We start from the raw sequence: 17,172 nt of genomic DNA, 5'->3' as shown, positions 1-17,172 counted from the left end.
CTATCTAAAGAGGATTTATGTAACTGTTAACATTTCTCTAATAAGAGCTCACTGTGTAATTATGTCTTTGGGTAAAGTAGTCATTTAAAATATTAACCAATTCAAAACTTGGATATCATAGCCATTTGCTTTTGGGGCAGCAATGTATTAGTAAAGGAAAAACAAATATTTTCTTTATTTTTATTTTTGTTTTATTTTTCTTCATGGTCCAAAGGATGGACTTTGGTGGTTTTTTTGAGTAACAGAAATACTGAATCTTTCAAATACAGATAGCTTTCAAGTATATATAGTAATATGCAATTGCATGTATTTTTTTTAAAGGAGCTGTAAGTAATGTAATTCCATTTCTGTCACTTTTAAAGAGGAAATATAACCTCATATAGATCCCTTGAGGGCATCCACAGGGAACAGAGACATTCCTAATCAGCCTAAGTAGTCCTTTGTGTCAGAACCACTTTGCTAAAGTCGAGAGCTGTCTTCCAGATTCACAATGTTTTGGAAAATTTAACTAATGTAGCATTTGTTTGATTAGAAAAAAAAATCCTACCCTTACCTATGGTAGATATGATGCTCAGAAAGACATGTACTGGGAACAGATTTTCTTGTTGCTTTCAATTTAAAGGATGTTTCGTATATCGTTTTTAAAATACTATAGCTAATAGCAAAATGAGACAGTGCAGGGACCAGTTTCAGATTTAAGAAAGAAAACTTTGTTTGAAGGGACTTTTTGTGCATTTAGCATACCAGATGATCTTTGGATTGCCCGTCCTTCTCAGTGAATGTCGTCACTTGATGGCCTAAACTTGGTGGCCTGTAAGTAGTCAACTCCAAGAAGGTGTTCACAGATACACCCAGGTACTGCCTTAAGGGATGTTTGTGGCTGGACTCTGTTTTCGTTGGTCACTTGCCTTCTTCTCATTGGCTGGTTCCTGAGTGTGTCAATGGTTCAATACACGACTATCCTTCCTGTTTCTTACCTTTTCTCTCACTCACATGATAAACTGGGATTTTGCAACCCATCTCAAGGGAACTCATTTGTGTGAAGCTATAGGTTTTGTGTGTTTGTTTTCTTATAGGTTTTTCATAAAAAAGTAAATCTCATTTAACAATGCCTGCACAAAACCATTAGGATTTAAAATAGCAGAAAAGATGAGCTACTAAAATATTTTTTCATTCTCCATTAACTTGTTTCCTTTAAGTCTTTTTCTCTCTTTCTCACCAAATGTTATTTGAAGCTGTTAAGAAAAACACTAAGAGCATCACTTTTTATTTATTTGATATTTTTTCACCCAGCCAGACTTTTGAGTAAAATCCCATTTGAGAAATGGAAGTGAAGGTATGAGAAAGTTAATAGTGATAAGGTGCTCAAGTTAGTTTAAAAATAAGGAATTGGGCTCAGAAAGCCTAAGTGACTTAGAACACTGAGAAAGTGATGAGGATATTCTTTTTCTAAGAGCTCAGTGTTTTAAGCTTCCCAGCTTCAGCACAAAAGGCATTTCAGCACATATGTGATCCAGAAGGTCAATCATATGAAATCCTATTTCCATTTTTTAAGCAATCCTTGGCAGTCTGCATGTTTCTGAAATTGCAACTGGCATATTTCACAGAGAATTATCATCAATGCCTTTTCAAGGTCAAACATGCCCCATCTTTAGATTTTCAGCATGTATATTCTATACACTAAACAGCAGTATATTTTTAAAAAGCATCCAGTAGATATGTTACATAATTTTAAGTAATTAGACTATGTTTATTAAAGCCTCATTGAATTCTCTCTACTCAATGTAAATTGCATGCTAAAAATATTAAAACATGTGTTAGTTAGGTTTAGATGTTGGTCCTCTGTATCTTTCACCATCCCTGGAATCCCAAAATGCCAGTGTGACTAGGATCTTGCTATGGACTTTCTCAAAATATTAAAAACACATTTTTTTTATTAAGAACATGGCAGCAATTCCAAAATTGTAGTTTGAGGAAATAATAAAAGACTGTTATTATTTTTAAATTGTCAGAACTCCAAGATATCCAGTCACCATATGAATCAAATAAAATTTAATTTGGACATTACCATGAGTACTGAGACTAGATCACTTGAGATTCCACAGCTCTAACTGTAAACAATAGGCCAGCAGGACAGACGCCAGTCTATCATAAGGAGGTTTAAGACTTTAGCCTCCTCCTCCTGTCCTATTTTTTATTTGTTTATTATTTATTTTTTTGGCCTGTTTCACTTTTCTCTCTCCAGCTTCCTCCCTTACCTATCCAGATACTATCTCTGTCCTCACACTGTACGTGGGTCCTGATTTTGGAAAAGAAAGACACTTGAGAAATCTCAACAACTAGAAGCTTTACTAGTATTCTGCCCCCTCCAAAGATATTTATATTTTAAATTAAAATTCTAGAAAAATATGTTGGGGGAGGGAGAGTAGGAAAGAAAGGAAGGTTTTAGATAGTAAGACACATACTACATTTTTCAAATCCTAGTGCATGTGCTGACTGTGAGGATAGTAATAAAATAGTGTTTGAGGTATGATTGACCTCACCAGGTTTGCGGCATGGCCCACAAATGACTGTCTCCCATGTGTGCACCTGGTCAGGGTTCCTGCTGCCATCTGAGTCTCTACCTGTGACTGTCTTTGAGGTGAGGTCTGAGTGTGTCCTGATGGGAGTAATTCGTCTGTGCCTCCGCAGTGCAGGCATGGAACAGGCTTCCATCTTGGTTTACTTTCCTAGTCCGCTATTTTCCGACTAGAGCTTATCCTAGACCCAAGCCTCCAGCTCTTCTCCACTTGGCAGCTTTAACTGTACAGAAACTTTTGGAGAAACAGGGAGAAGGGACTGTTCTTTAATTCCACCTTTCTGTTTCTTTTTCTACTATTCTCAGCTGCTCTGATGGTTTTTCACAAATTTTACCTCCATAATTTGGCTCCTGATTTAAATCTATGTATTGACTTTAGAGAACCAGGTTTGGGGACTTTTCATGCCAGTTTTTAGTCTTTCATTAATTCATTATATATTCATCCACATAATGTGGCATCTGTCCTCTTACCAGGGCTGAGCAGTCCGTGCTCCATCTAAAATGTTCTAGACGCCTCCTTTCCTACCTACTCAAGGACACTCTAACAGTAATTTTTCCCTTTCTCTAAGTCATCAATATTTCTCTTTCTGCAGTAATCATTCACAACCACATTTTAAATATGCTGATTTTCTCCCTTCTTACAGGAACAAAATTTTTGTTAAAAAAAAAAAAAAAAAAGCCGGGCGCAGTGGCTCACGCCTGTAATCCCAGCACTTCGGGAGGCTGAGGCAGGTGGATCATGAGGTCAAGAGATCGAGACCATCTTGGCCAACATGGTACAACCCCATCTCTACTAAAAATACAAAAATTAGCTGGGCATGGTGGTGCATGCCTGTAGTCCCAGCTGAGGGACTGAGGCAGGAGAATCGGTTGAACCTGGGAGGCAGAGGTTGCAGTGATAAATGATATATAAATGATAATATAATATTATTATAGTATAATATAATATTATTTGTAAATTATTTATTTACAAATAATAAATATATCATTTGTAAATAATTATTTATATTATGCTTCAAATCCTTTATTTTCATTCTGTTGTGAACATAATCCCATTGAGTTTTGTTCCCAGCCCTTCAGTGAAATTGTTCTTATTAATAACACAAATGTGGTAAAAAGCAATGGTCAGTTCTCAGGCTTCAACATATTTGATATATCAGCCAAATGTCTCTCCCTTCTTTAATCGCTTTTGACACTTTGCTCTAAGGCATCATACTCCTTTGTGGTTCTCCCCTCTCACTAACCGTTCTTACTGAATTCTTCCACTGTTCCTATCATATGAGCAATCAGGTGCCTCCAGGGGGCAATCCTGGGTTTTTTTTTTTTTATCATCTCTATTTAAATTTAAGTCCTTGGCTCATGATGGTTAAATCTATAGACTACAACTCTCACATTTGTACCTTCGGCTTGGAATTCTACCATAGCTCCAGATTCTTTACTCAACTGCCTTTCCATCATCTCCACTTGGACATTTAAAAGGCTTCATAAAATTGTCATACCAAAGCTGAGCTCCTGTCCCCCCATCAGTTACCCTAAACTTGCTCCCCTTTTAGTCTTTGCCATTGCATTAAATGGAAACATCATTCTGCTAGCTTAGGCAGAAACAAAATAAAGTAGAAAACAACAACAGAACAAACCTGAGGGCCACCTCTAATTAATTCTTTTCTCTTGCTCAACTACTGCATCTCATCAATCAGAAAATTCAAATGGTGCCCATAATTTGATTATTTCACACCACCTTTACTGCTATCATCCCAATGCAAACCAACATTATCTCTCAACAGTTAGGACACAACAAAATGATGTACTTCTGTCTTTTGCTCTATTCTCAAGTAGGACTAAAATTTTATCTTCTGCTTATGGGGTGAGTAGAAGTGAATGTCTCCAGATCATGTGGGACTTCTTCAATTCAATGTGTGACCTGAGTTATCTTTACTTTTATGCTATTAACATAGTTCTGAAAAATATTGCTTTATCAGACTAGCAGGAATCAACTCAAAGTTCACACAAATGGATTACTTAGACCTCACTTATTATGTAATGACAGGGTTTTGCTGTGTCTCCGTCTACCTAAATTTCTGTTCCTAAGTCCCTTGGACTTTAGTCCTCTGAGGTTATGCCCCTTTTTGAACACTTGACAGCTAAGCACCTAAAAATTAGCCATTTTTGTTGTCTTAACAACTATGAATCTTTAAATAGAAACCTACTGAAGCTTGTTAATGAAATACAGAAGCTAGTAGTAGAGTGATAAGCACACTTTGGGTGTTCTGTAAAAGCTAATGGAATGATCCAGAAAATAATTTTATTTATATGCTTATAGAAAAGGATTTATTATTGAGTTTTAATGCCAAGATTACAAACTTCAGATTTTAGAGTTTTGAAGTTACTTTCAAAAACATATAGGCCGTCCGTTGTATTTTGAATTTTAGAAAACTCAGATTCATAAAACTAAAGTTAAATGCTCACACACAAAAAAATGTCCATCAAAAATACTTCACAGAAAAAAAAATGTCCTAAGAAGGCATTTATACACTCTAGAAAAGAATCATGACACCAGTTAAAATTGGTTAGAAATCAAAATAACACAGTCCTCAACAACAAATTAATTGACTTTAAATATAAATACATGCAATTGTGAAAATGTTGATCAATTATGCAATTTCTATACCTGATAATATATTTTCATTTTAATAGTCCAGAGAAAAAAGAGTTCTCTTTTAAAACAATCTTGTACACCATTCCTTTCTATTTCTAGTTTTTTGCTTTCAAATCATCTCTCTCTCTCCATAAAGTTATTTTTAATTAAATTATTGGAGTAGTGTGATCTTACCTAGCTTCTTTATAAGCATGAATAATTCATTTTAAGAGAACATTTTGGTTTTTTAAATATCATAGCGTTCAGAGATGATAAGCAAAAGTATTAATGCCAGATTAGATGAAAAAATCTCCCAATTAACCATCAAAATATCTTTCATATTATTACTATTATTCAGTTATCAAGCTAATTGATATGGATTAAGTCCCTATATTCTGGATTTTGCACTTAGTAAATGAACTTTATTTGAAGAAACAGGACTCCATCTGACACAGGTGTCTCTCTGTACCACCAGAAGACACACACACACGCAAACTGAAAACATTGTAACATTCTTTTTAAAAAATCAAAAGATATGCATTCTTCTTTTGGTGTCAGTGCTCTAGGAAATTTAACCTCAATTTGGAAGGCCACCATCTGGGGCTCATCAGCTAGTAGCTGGTAGATTTTGCATCATAAAAGTAATTCCATTTGAACAAACTTGTGGCACTTGGTAACAAACAAGAAATTTAACAGCCATAAAAGTCTGCATAGGGAGAGCACACCCTGAGGACTCTACCTGCCTTCAGAGGCTCACATAATTATTGATGTGTCTTGGCCATAATCTTGAAAGAAGATGAGCTCTATTTAAAGGTAAGAACTATAACCAAAGGCCATTAAAGGTAGGGATTTTCATCAACCTTGGGCTATTAAAAGGTTTGCGTGTTCCCTTGCGTCTTTGCCAAGAGGTTATTGAGTATGAGCTTTTGTTCAGAGGAAATTGAATTTTTCCCCATCCTGTCTGTAGCTGCATATGCACACACACAAGGAAATAACTTTTGTTAACTAAGGATGCTGTTGGCAGTGTGGGTGGTGTTTTTGTTATAGTTGAGGGGTCGCTTTCATATGCTCTCACCAAGTCTAACTGACTCTGGAAGACCTTTTCTGACCAAGTGACAACATCACAACTTTAGCAGCCCTCATGGACTTTCTCATGTGCAAAAAACTCAAAATAATTTTATTTATATTTACCGCTTTATTGCTTCTTCTTGTCTTCGGCGTTTTTCATTCTTCTCTTTCAAATAGGCCAGGTTAGTTTCATTTCTCAAGCGATCATTCTCTCGAGCAATATCTGATGCATTCTGAATAACCAAGCCATCGTAGGCCTTCATCCCCATATCCTCAATGTACTGGAGAAATGTGTCCAAAGGGTCTTCCTCAGGATTAGAACTCATCATCTTGGAGGATATCATGTAAAGAGGAACACTGCCTGCAGGGTGAGAACACATTTTACTTTTATCCAGGGTGGGGAAAAAAGCAAGGTGATGTTTATTATCCCTAACAACTCAGAACTCCAATGATTACGGCCAAATCCGATTGGAGAAAATATCTCACTAGAATAATTACAACCACAATATTTGAAGTAAATATTAAATAAGTGCTACCTGAGTAGCAAACTTCTCTCAAAGCAGCAACACTAGCAGGACAAAGGTCAAAGCTCTTGAACTAAAAGATGATGGGAAGGGGTAAATACTGTATGCAAAGTTAAACATTTGGTTTGCATAATTACAATAATAATTTTGTTTCTTAAAATGTGTTTTCACACAAAGAAGGTATATAAGATCCAAACTTCATGTATTTCTGATTGCCATAAAGACTTTTCTGTTCAATTTCAAGTAAAATGATGTAATTATTTGGAAAGAACTTTTGTACATATATGTGCTTTCCTTAGTTTTTGAAATTAAAATGTATGAATCTGAACTATGTATGCAAAATATAGTAGTAGTAAAAGAAAAACACATTTCTAATATAACTTGTCTAGAAAAGAATCCTTTTTAACTCTTCACTTCTTTCCATAATGTTCCTCCATAATGCCTTCATACTACAACTAACATATCATAGGTCACTAGGACCACATTAGTCCTGACCAGTCTGGTAATTCAAGCATTGACAACTGTTGTCTCATTGTTACATGAAGTTTTCGAAACTTGAGCCTCAGAAAAGATTACTGAGAAACCAAAATTAAATCAAAACAAAACAAAAAAGCATAGGAATTTCAACTAGTATATATTACTCTCAACTGTAAAATGATGCTAGTAATAACTCCTACCTCCTGCTGATTGTGAAGATTATGAGAGATGAAGACTGTAAATAATTTAGAATAGAGTTCAACACTAGTAAGCATATAATACTATTAGCTAATATTATCATTAAAAAGTATGAACTGGCAGCAATAGTAATGTCAAATGGATATGTGTGGCTAGATGGGTAGATGGACAGATGGATGGAAGGAAGGCTTACTGTCCTAACTGCATATTAATTGTGGTATAAGAAACTGGTATAATTGAGTCAGATTAAAAAACCAAAAGCAAAGTCAATTAACAAGGGGAAAAATTTCTCCATTCAAAAGTTATCACTTCCCTTGCATGTTTTACTTTCTTTACAAAACTTAGAAAGATATTTTTAAAATATCAGCCCAACTATTTGATGTAAAACTCCCAGACTTTCACTTTTTCAATTACAAATAATTTTCATTCTGATTTTTTTACAGGTATAATCATGTTCCAAAACCTGGATAATAACTATGGAAATTTTACTTCTCATCAGACTTTATTAGCATTTCAGCTGCCAGTCAATCCATATTTGATTTGGAACCCATCCTGAATTTAAGGATTTTTCTCTCCTATCTAAGAAATTATTGAAACTGGAGTCTAGATAAGGTTGTTTGTTGACTCTTGATTTTTATGTTAAGTTTTTGTATGTTTTGTTTTATGTTAAGCTGTAATGGGTTAGCAAATGAAATGGCCTTTTAATTCCAACTATCTGGTGTAATTGAATTGTATTTTACTATCAGTCCATCAGATTAGATGCTTACATGATGGACATGAAGAATAGTAAATTAATGCTACAAATGATTGCAATTTGGGGAAAAATACAAGAAAATGATTCTCAGAGAGCTAAAGCATTGCCATTGTCAGGAATTCACTTCTACCAAGGACTTTTGCACTAGGAGTGCCTGGATAAAAAAGATCAGCATAACTTCACGACAATTAATTCTACCCAAGTTAAGCAAGCCAAGTCACTATTACAAGAATTCTAGAGATAATGCCTCTGGCTGGAAGATGATCACTCCTTTGTTCTCTAGCAAAATTGTATATTTCCCAACTGAATAAGGCATTATTACCCAAAGGTTTTATTTTTTTTCCTTAAGTTTTCCTCCAACCAAAATGACACCAGAGATTCCTACGCAGTTTCTATATTCCAAATATCATAAGTTTATTTGTTTACCTCTGAAAGTTAATTACCTTCCTAAGTGGTCTTTCAAATTGGCTGGAATTTAAATTATTTTTGTTCTGAGAAATTATTAACTAATAATATTATAAAGTATTTACACTATAGAAAGATGCATTTTTTAAAAACAAAAAGGAGATCAAATTTTTTGAGATGAAAATGAACCATCACATCTAGTAAAACTTCAAAGTAATGAAAATTGAATAAATGTTTGTACACATGCTCCTGCCACCTAATTCTAGAAAAGTATTAAATTCCATGACCATTCTTTTTTTTAAGTATTTGTTGAGCACGTGTTATGAAAAGCCCTAATGAAGGCAGAATTGTGTCCCTCTAGATGTCTTCATGGCAGTGTTAGAGCAAAATAAATAAATAATTGCAATACTTGTGACTAGTGTTGATTTAGGTGGACTTCACTAGTTGGTCATACATGTTTTATTTTCACTGTTTTTAAGGGTGAACAAGAAATATTTTCAACAATCGTGTTTAGTCTCCGAAAATGGTCACAGGCCCTGTCAATGTCTAAACATCACACCTCTTTGTTTACTTGTCCACATGTAAAAAGTATAATAGTGTGTAATATTGAGGAGGCTGTGAGGCTGTCCTGAAGGGCATGGATAAGGAGGCTGGCAGAATGGCCTAGAAACCCCAGTGAAGGCACCTCTAGCTCTAAAACTTCATACAAGTTAATTACTGTTTTTAAACTTCAATTTCCAAATTTAAAAAAAAATAGTGGTTGGAATAGACCCATGGTGTGAGTACTGAGTTAGAAATGCATAAAAGTATTCCATAAATTTAACTATAATTAATAGTCACTAACATTACTGTTAGTTTCCCAATTCTTAAATGTGGCTAGAATTATATTTAATAATAATATAACCCCCTGATAAATGTAATTTTACTTTGAAACAAAGGTGAGTACAATGTTTATTGTAGTGCAACTTCCTTAAACATGCATGTGTAAATGTGTAAATGGAGGTCAGGTTAGGAGTTCATACATTCTTCTCCCAATCAAATCTATATGGACAGCTCCACATAACCATTGTCCCCCATTGTCCACATCTAGAAAATAAAGAAACTGGGACATATGGACCACGAAACTCATCCCATCTCTCAAACCCTAGGTCTCCACCCTTCCAAGCCCAAAGTGTTTCTCAGGCAACTGAACTATGAGTAAATAGATTCATGGCCTCACTAGAGAAAAGAGAACCTTATGTTCATTGTCTACTTCATTACAACTGCTACCAATTCAAAGCAGTGAGAACCCACAGACAAGTACAACCATAAATCTCTTTGTTTTTCAGAAATTTATATTTACACCTAAGATAGATAGTGAATAACGTATGTTGTAAACCACCAAAAACTTGGCTGCATTTTGACTGTTAGATATTAAGTCAAGTTTATGTCAGGCCCTTAAATGACAATTATGTATGCACGAATTTTATAAAAACTTGCCTTGAACATCTAATCCTATGTCAGCATCCTAGAAGACCCTATTTGTTAAGAGGCAAATGTCCCCTCTCCTCCAGGTAGCATCTTTAGCTCTGTCTCAGTAAGTAAGGGAAACTGGCTTACTGGACCATTAACTGGTGCATGAGGTATTTGTGACAACACAGTGGGTGAGATTAAGGTGGAACTCTGGCTTTTCTACAGGCATCCCTTTTAATTGAGTTCATCCCTTTAATTGAGTTCATTGAGTCTGTTGCCATTTTTGCTCAAAACAAATTAGATATTTTAGCCCCTTCCCTGCTCCCTGAGCACTGGTTGAAAATGAGCATCCATGGTCTTCATGTAGAAGACAGATGTGTTCTCTTTGCAATGCACAATGTTGATACAAGTAGTGCAACACTGTGTGTGCATTCCTTGAAATTTGTGGCCAACATTTAAAATTTGTGTCAGGGACCCTCCTGGGAAGGCACCTAAAATCACCAAGATCGGATTTCCTACACAATCTACAGATACTTTTACATCCTCCCTCTCTGCCTTTCCTCCACTGTGGTATTCTGCATTCACAAAAGACTCTTTTTGTTTAAGTTTTTAGATTACTGTATCTAGAATCATCACCATTCTAATATAAGTTAAAGATGTTGACTTTCACACAGCTGTATGGTTAATTGTTCAGCTTTATTTTATTCTTTCACTTTGTTATTTACATCATGTTGACCACACCCTTCACAAAGATCACTTTGTATAATACTGTGACACTTTCCAAAATTTGAAATTTCATTCCACCCAGCTAAATTGCACCAAATTAAACTGGTTTAATTCTTACCATAAGTTAAATACTAAGCATTTAACTGTTTATTGAGTTAACCATTTTCTTATTTTCTTTTGTGCAAGGCCATCATTATACTTTTCCAATGCTGAACCTAGAGCTGAAAGTAGCATTCCATTTCTTTACAATTGTTTCCACTGAAATAAAACTACCCATTATATACACATGTGGAGCATAAACTAAGTCTGCTATGTCAAAATAGAATTCATAGAAACATTAAAACATTTAAAAAACAACTCGTTTTTTCTTTTTCTATAGTTTCCTGCTACTGCTTCCATCCAGAGAAGTCAAGAAGCTAAGACACTATGTGACCCTTAGTTCTGAAGCTTAAAAAAAAGCATTTTTGAGAAAAAGGTGTATGCAAAAGAATCAAACTAAGATTATAGATTTATGTGGGCTATTCTCATTGTAAATTAAGGTATCAATTGTGTGTGGTCTCAATCTACCAGAGGGTATTTAATGTAGCACCAACTAATATCAAGATTGAGTTCCCCAAGGTATAGAGGGCTTTTGATTAATTCCAAGATACTGTTGAATCAAGGGTGTACAAAGAGTCAGATAAATATTAGGCATGCCATCTTCCTTCTCATACATGGTTAAGCATTTCTTTTCTCTTTGCTTCAGAGCAAATTTCTTCATGAGTGTAATTTCATACATTGTGATATCAACCACTCTAGCTCTATAAGGACTGACTAGAATGGACATGTACACTGATTTGTCAGGCAGAGCCTTCCAATAGGCAATTTATCTCCATTTACCAAAAGCAGAGTTTTATAGGTACTAGTATCATCTGAGTAAGTTAGTCCAGTAGCCTTCATAGGCACAGGTCCTTTTATCTTTTATTAAGGTATTTATCTGGAATTTCTGATATGGAGCTATTCTCCATCTGAAACTTTTATTTTCCAAGATATAAAGTTATGACACCTCTGTTAATTTGGTTATTTGCCACATATACTAAGTGGTGGAGGGAGAAAAGGCTCTGTTTTGGGAAAGAATGGCTTCCTAATCTTAATACCTGAAGCTCTATGAGAAGCTTCCTTAATTTTAGGCCACAGTTAATCCTACAAGATAATCTTATAGCTATAATAAGATAGTTTATTTTGTGCGATTATTATAATGCTAATTGTGACCAGCCAGAAGAACACAATACATAGAATGGAACAAATGTCCTGATGGAAACCTAAATATTTTACTTTTATTGTACTTCACATTTGTGTTTTTATTTTATTTGCCGAGGGGAAAGTTTTCTGGTCTCCACCTTTATATATTTCTGAGCTCTTTAAACCACACCTGTCTCAATGCTGTGAGGAAGTTATTAGAATTTGAGTTATTAAGATTTGAGTTTCCTTCCTACTCCAATCATTGCATCTTCTTTGAGGTAGAGAATCCTACTTTTTTTCTAGTAGTATTGATCCAATAAAAGTTTCCCAAGGCAATTTTGACTATTTTTTGTTGTTTTTGTTTAGCAGGAGAAAAAGATCTTTTACAACTTTTGCATGTACTCAAACCAATTTGAAAACACATTGTGTATGAAAATGTAAGTATTTAAATAATCAGGCTTCTGATACATATGTAAAATACATATGCAAATTAATATTTAAAATTTGCTGACTTTACATAGGACCAAATCATCAGACTAGCCTGGTTATAACCCATAACACATGTAAACCATGTCAAAATTTTTTTCTGATAAAATCTTATAATTTGTCAAGCATTACTCCTATAATTTCACTTTGATTATGCTTGAAATCCTACTCCCTACCCCACAAATGGTCACACTCATTTTCTCATTCTCAGTGTCATCAAAATGCAGCTGTTCTGCCCAAAATGGGAAATGTTGAAGTTACAACCAAGAAAGCTTGCTAAAGTGACTACAAAGACACTGATTGCTTTTTTCTCAGAAAGCAGATTACTTTGCAGTGAGTTTTTCTCCACTATCTCTCTTCCCAAAATGAGTAAGATAGGCATAAATCGTGTTAATGCAGTAGCATCATGAATTGGTATCTCCCCCTCATCTTCCAGGTTGTCATGGTGCTGTTTGCCCATGGTGTAAAGAGATTGTACATTTCCATTAATATTGGAGACTCATGCAAAATGCCAGTGGCTGAGATACTTTTTGGAGGCTTGGGCCAAATGGTTCCAGATGCTTACAAGGCATTATTTGCAAAGTAGATGTAGTCAGTCTAATAAATTGCTGACTGGAGCTACAGTGGGAACCATCTAATTGAATTGGGAGTCTATAATTTATTTATTTTTTTAAACAATAACCAACCTTCTTGTGTCTAGGATTTTTACACTTCTCTTTCTAAACTTGACAGATGCTTCAAGTCCTCAGGCTTCTCCACTGTCCCTTGTGCAGTTGCAATATTTTCCTCTGGTCTGTTTCCACTAATTCTCTAAACTGTCTATGTCCTTCACATAGTCCCTTTCTTTGCTGAGTTGGCTCATGTATGTTGCACTTTCCATAGGAAAACAAAATAATTTCTGCATTTGTGGACCAAATTTTCTCATTAATTTGTGTAATTAGTGCTTGACAATATATAAAATAAATGGGAACATTGTCTAAAATGTGAAGAATTAGGAAGAGAGTTAATTTTCACTCTTTCTCTATATTTTTATTCCACACTACTTGGTTATAAATGCTTGGATGTTAAAATGACTAAAACTACATCATGTAAGCTTTTCAGAATTTCATTATTTTTTGGCTATATTTAGAAAAAAAAAATCCAATTCTATGGTACCAAAAGAACTTTAGTATTTCCCAATGATAGTGAAAAATATTATTTTATGTAATAGTTTTTCCAGATATGAAATAACCACATGTCTTGTACTTAAAATATTGCTGAGTAGTTGGAAAAATTAGGATGGAGACACCCCAACAAAATAAGAATATGTCCCAAGTAAAACAAGTCCACCTAAAGTTTTACAGAAAATATTTATTGTGATGAGACTAATAAAATCTTTCTGACGTTGAATAGTATTAAAAAATGTTTCTCAAAGAGGTTTATGTCTAATCAGTCAGGAAGAAGCAGTGTCGGCTTTGCTGTTTGTCTGGTAGTTTTGAATTTTGGGGGATACTGTGTCTTTTTTCCTGAGAATGTAAAATTGGGCTCTCACTGCTGACATAAATGTGCTAAGAGACTGTTGTAAAATATTTATGGTATGGAATAGCGGATAAATACCTGGCATGCACAACTTGAATGCCAATTAATACCCTGGAAAACATTTTCAATGCTTTTAATAATTAAACATGGCTTATTTTACTAATGAAAATCTAGTTTAACCATTTCCATGGTAATGTAACTAAGTGGGTAAGGGAGTAAAAATAGCCTCAGGCTCACTAAAGCCCTGGATGCCTTCACTGTGGCTTTATTTCTGCTCCACCTAATAAGGCATGCAAACTTCAGCATTAAGTATCCCTAACTAAAATCCATTCCATTTTATCACCAGATTGCTTGATCTATTCAGTGCTGGATTCGATTAGCATGCTTAGAGAATCTGAAAAATGAGATACATACCAAAATTTAAGTCCCCAGGGAGAGCTAAGTGCAATAACCAGAAGGTGACTTGTGTCTGTCAGAGCCCTCTCTCACGGTTGATCTCAGGGCAGTTCTGTAGGAGTAATCCAGCACCATAAGAAATAGACTTGTAGTTCAGCTCAGTGTTTCTTCAATTAAAGTGCATTGTGTCTGGATGGGAAAAGTGTCGACTCCCAGATTCTTCATCACTAGATCAGAGCATTCTCGATGTCCTTCCTATCAGATAAAATGGCCTTTAAAGTTTGCTAGGAAGATGCAGTGGCGGAAGACAGGTGCTTGCTTCCTTAAATCGACATTCGGAGAAAAGAGGGCATAGCTAATGGGTGGGGATGAACACACAGCCCCTCTCCTTCCAGGTCCAGCAGGGAAGAAATTGAATGATTTTACCCACTTTGCTACACAGATGATTACAGGACCAGAAGCAATCACCAAGCTGGCTAATGTACCTCATTTGATTATATTCTGCGAAGACAAAAATAAATGAAAACAAAAAATCAGAAACATCCTTTCTAAATGTCTCCTTACAGCCAAAAAGATGCTCTTTCTCATTGCCACTTACATACAGAAGGTTTGGAGCAGCCCAGCTTGTGGCATAGTCCCTCCCCCGTGACAACCAGCTCTCTCTCTCTCATTCTCTCTCCCTCCACTCCCTCCCTCCCTCCCTGCCCCTGACTCCCTCCCTTCCTGCTTCTCTTTCTCCTCTCCAGCTGCCTTAGTCTGTTGAAGCTGCTGCTGATTAATCAGGGATTCTGAAACAAAGAACCTACCTTCTGAAATAAGCAGTAATCTTTCTTCTCTGTTTCTGCAATCCGTCTGCATTGAACGGCAAGGCTGCCAGCGTTCTAGCACCTTGGATAGTTCCTGCTCACTAGGCCCATTGGAAAAGGGAGAAGCAACTGAAGAAATTGCAAGAAACCGGAAAGCGGCATCGTTCTACTTTGGATTTCGGCTCCCTGGGGGCTCCCATCCTCATTAAAGGCCTCACATCTAGGCAACAGAACCTCTCTCTTTTATCTAACTGAGCTGAAGTCTGATTAGTAAATAATAAAAGGAAAAGAGGGTAAAAAAACACCCTTCATTTATATTCACTATAGCACTAATTCAGTCTTTATGGAGAGGAAAAATATAAATCCACTGAAAACAAATGTTCTTACTACAGAGAATGGTTAAGTTATAAGCATTTCACCCCTGGCGTGGCTAATGAAAATGAACAACAACTTAAATGGAACATCTAGATCTCAGTTTGATACCCTTATTTGATATCAATTTTGCCTCCACCCTCCCTGCACAGCCGAGCCATGCACACAATTACTGCTGACGTACTTCAGGCTGCTGCTTGGGGAGAGAGGGGAGGAGCCTTTTAACCTCATCAAAACAGCTTCATGCCACCTGCTCCCATGGCATGAGAACAAAACTAGTCCACTTAGAAAGAACATGCACAGCACACACGTGTGTGGAACAAAGGTCTTACTCGGACTGCACATTTTTTTTAACTAAAATAAGATGCAAAATAATTATGATATGTATGTCATTAATTCCTATAGACTCATTGTTAAAATTAAAGTCATTCTATTTCTGATATTTCCCAAAGACTCTCCTCATTCTGTTCTTAATACTCTACTGAATATATACATATATATCACATTATATACCACAACTTATATATGTGTTTGTGTGTATTTGTATTTATTAAGCTCAAAGTTTTTCTCATACTTGCTCCTCCTCAGTAAAAACTAAAATGTACATGTTTTAATCTATTAATTTTGCACTACGATAAAAGGAATAATATATAATATGTTTCTGATGGATATGAGCTTAAAAAGCAATTTTGATGGCAGGGGATGTGCTTATTATTTGATAGTGACCTGTAGATTTTTCCCCTCACATTCTTTTTCAGTAACTCACTGTAAATGACCTTCACTTGCAGGTTGGTTTTCCCAAGAGTGTTTTTTAACGTCTATATTCATAACCAAAGTCTTAGGAAATAGTTTTCTGAATTTAGTTTTTAATGCATTGACAGACCACAAAAATAAACAAGTTCACCTGTCTAATTCTTAAATGTCACCTGGGACTGTGCTGTAATTTTCTTAAATTATATTTCTTTAACTTGTAAGTACCTGGGGAAAAATAAAATCAACACATTACATTACTATAAAGCTTTTCTATTTTACATGTTCTGAAGTGCATTCCTGAAGCTCATCACTTATTTCTTGGTCTTTGTGTATCTAGCTTTTGGTTAGAACAGGACATCTGTTTAATTTTAAGAAGGATTCTGCAAGATTAGATAGATGAAAAGAATGAGGAGAAATACAAATGGGGAAGAGAAGAGGCCACACCTCTCTCATATTCTCTTCCCCCCATCCCAATGCTCTCCCTTTCCCTCTCTCTCTCTCTCTCTCTCTCTCTCTCTCTCTCTGCCTTATGAAGGTTCTAAATACTTAGCACATTGCTGAAAAGTGCCTCAAGCACCACTTATAAACTAGTAACAGCCACCACACTGTGATCAAGAGGTTTACTAATGTGCCATTATTTTTGGTAGTGAAGTGTTCTCATAGATGTTGTCTTTCAGCACATGACCAAAGGTGGAAAAAGTTCTTTACAAAAAAAAATTATTGACAGACATTTTAGAAAATGGAAATACTTTATCATGACTGATAATTTTGCCAGTCTGGGGGTCTATATTTTGAACTATAGA

General features: G+C 35.5%; 1 protein-coding gene across 2 annotated transcripts in view; it reads right to left on the bottom strand.

Moving 5' to 3' along the window:
* NYAP2 (neuronal tyrosine-phosphorylated phosphoinositide-3-kinase adaptor 2) overlaps positions 1-15,790 on the bottom strand; it is a 335,042-nt gene extending 319,252 nt beyond the window's left edge. The window contains exons 1-3 of one of the 2 annotated variants that reach the window (XM_004033288.4): positions 15,245-15,790; positions 14,457-14,939; positions 6,405-6,642 (exon numbers count right to left, since the gene is read on the bottom strand). In XM_004033288.4, the coding sequence (XP_004033336.3) occupies positions 6,405-6,625 (221 nt within the window). In that variant the 5' untranslated portion in view covers positions 6,626-6,642; positions 14,457-14,939; positions 15,245-15,790. Of the gene's footprint in view, positions 1-6,404; positions 6,643-14,456; positions 15,062-15,244 lie in introns of those variants that run through there. The other variant, XM_055380579.1, reaches the window with a different exon arrangement.
* Positions 15,791-17,172: the final 1,382 nt, after the last annotated feature.

The sequence above is a fragment of the Gorilla gorilla genome, chromosome 11 (assembly GCF_029281585.2).
Source record: "Gorilla gorilla gorilla isolate KB3781 chromosome 11, NHGRI_mGorGor1-v2.1_pri, whole genome shotgun sequence".
In the NCBI taxonomy this organism is placed as follows: Eukaryota; Metazoa; Chordata; class Mammalia; order Primates; family Hominidae; genus Gorilla; species Gorilla gorilla.
Note: the sequence above shows the minus strand (reverse complement) of the source record. Positions and strands in the feature narration are given on the sequence as shown.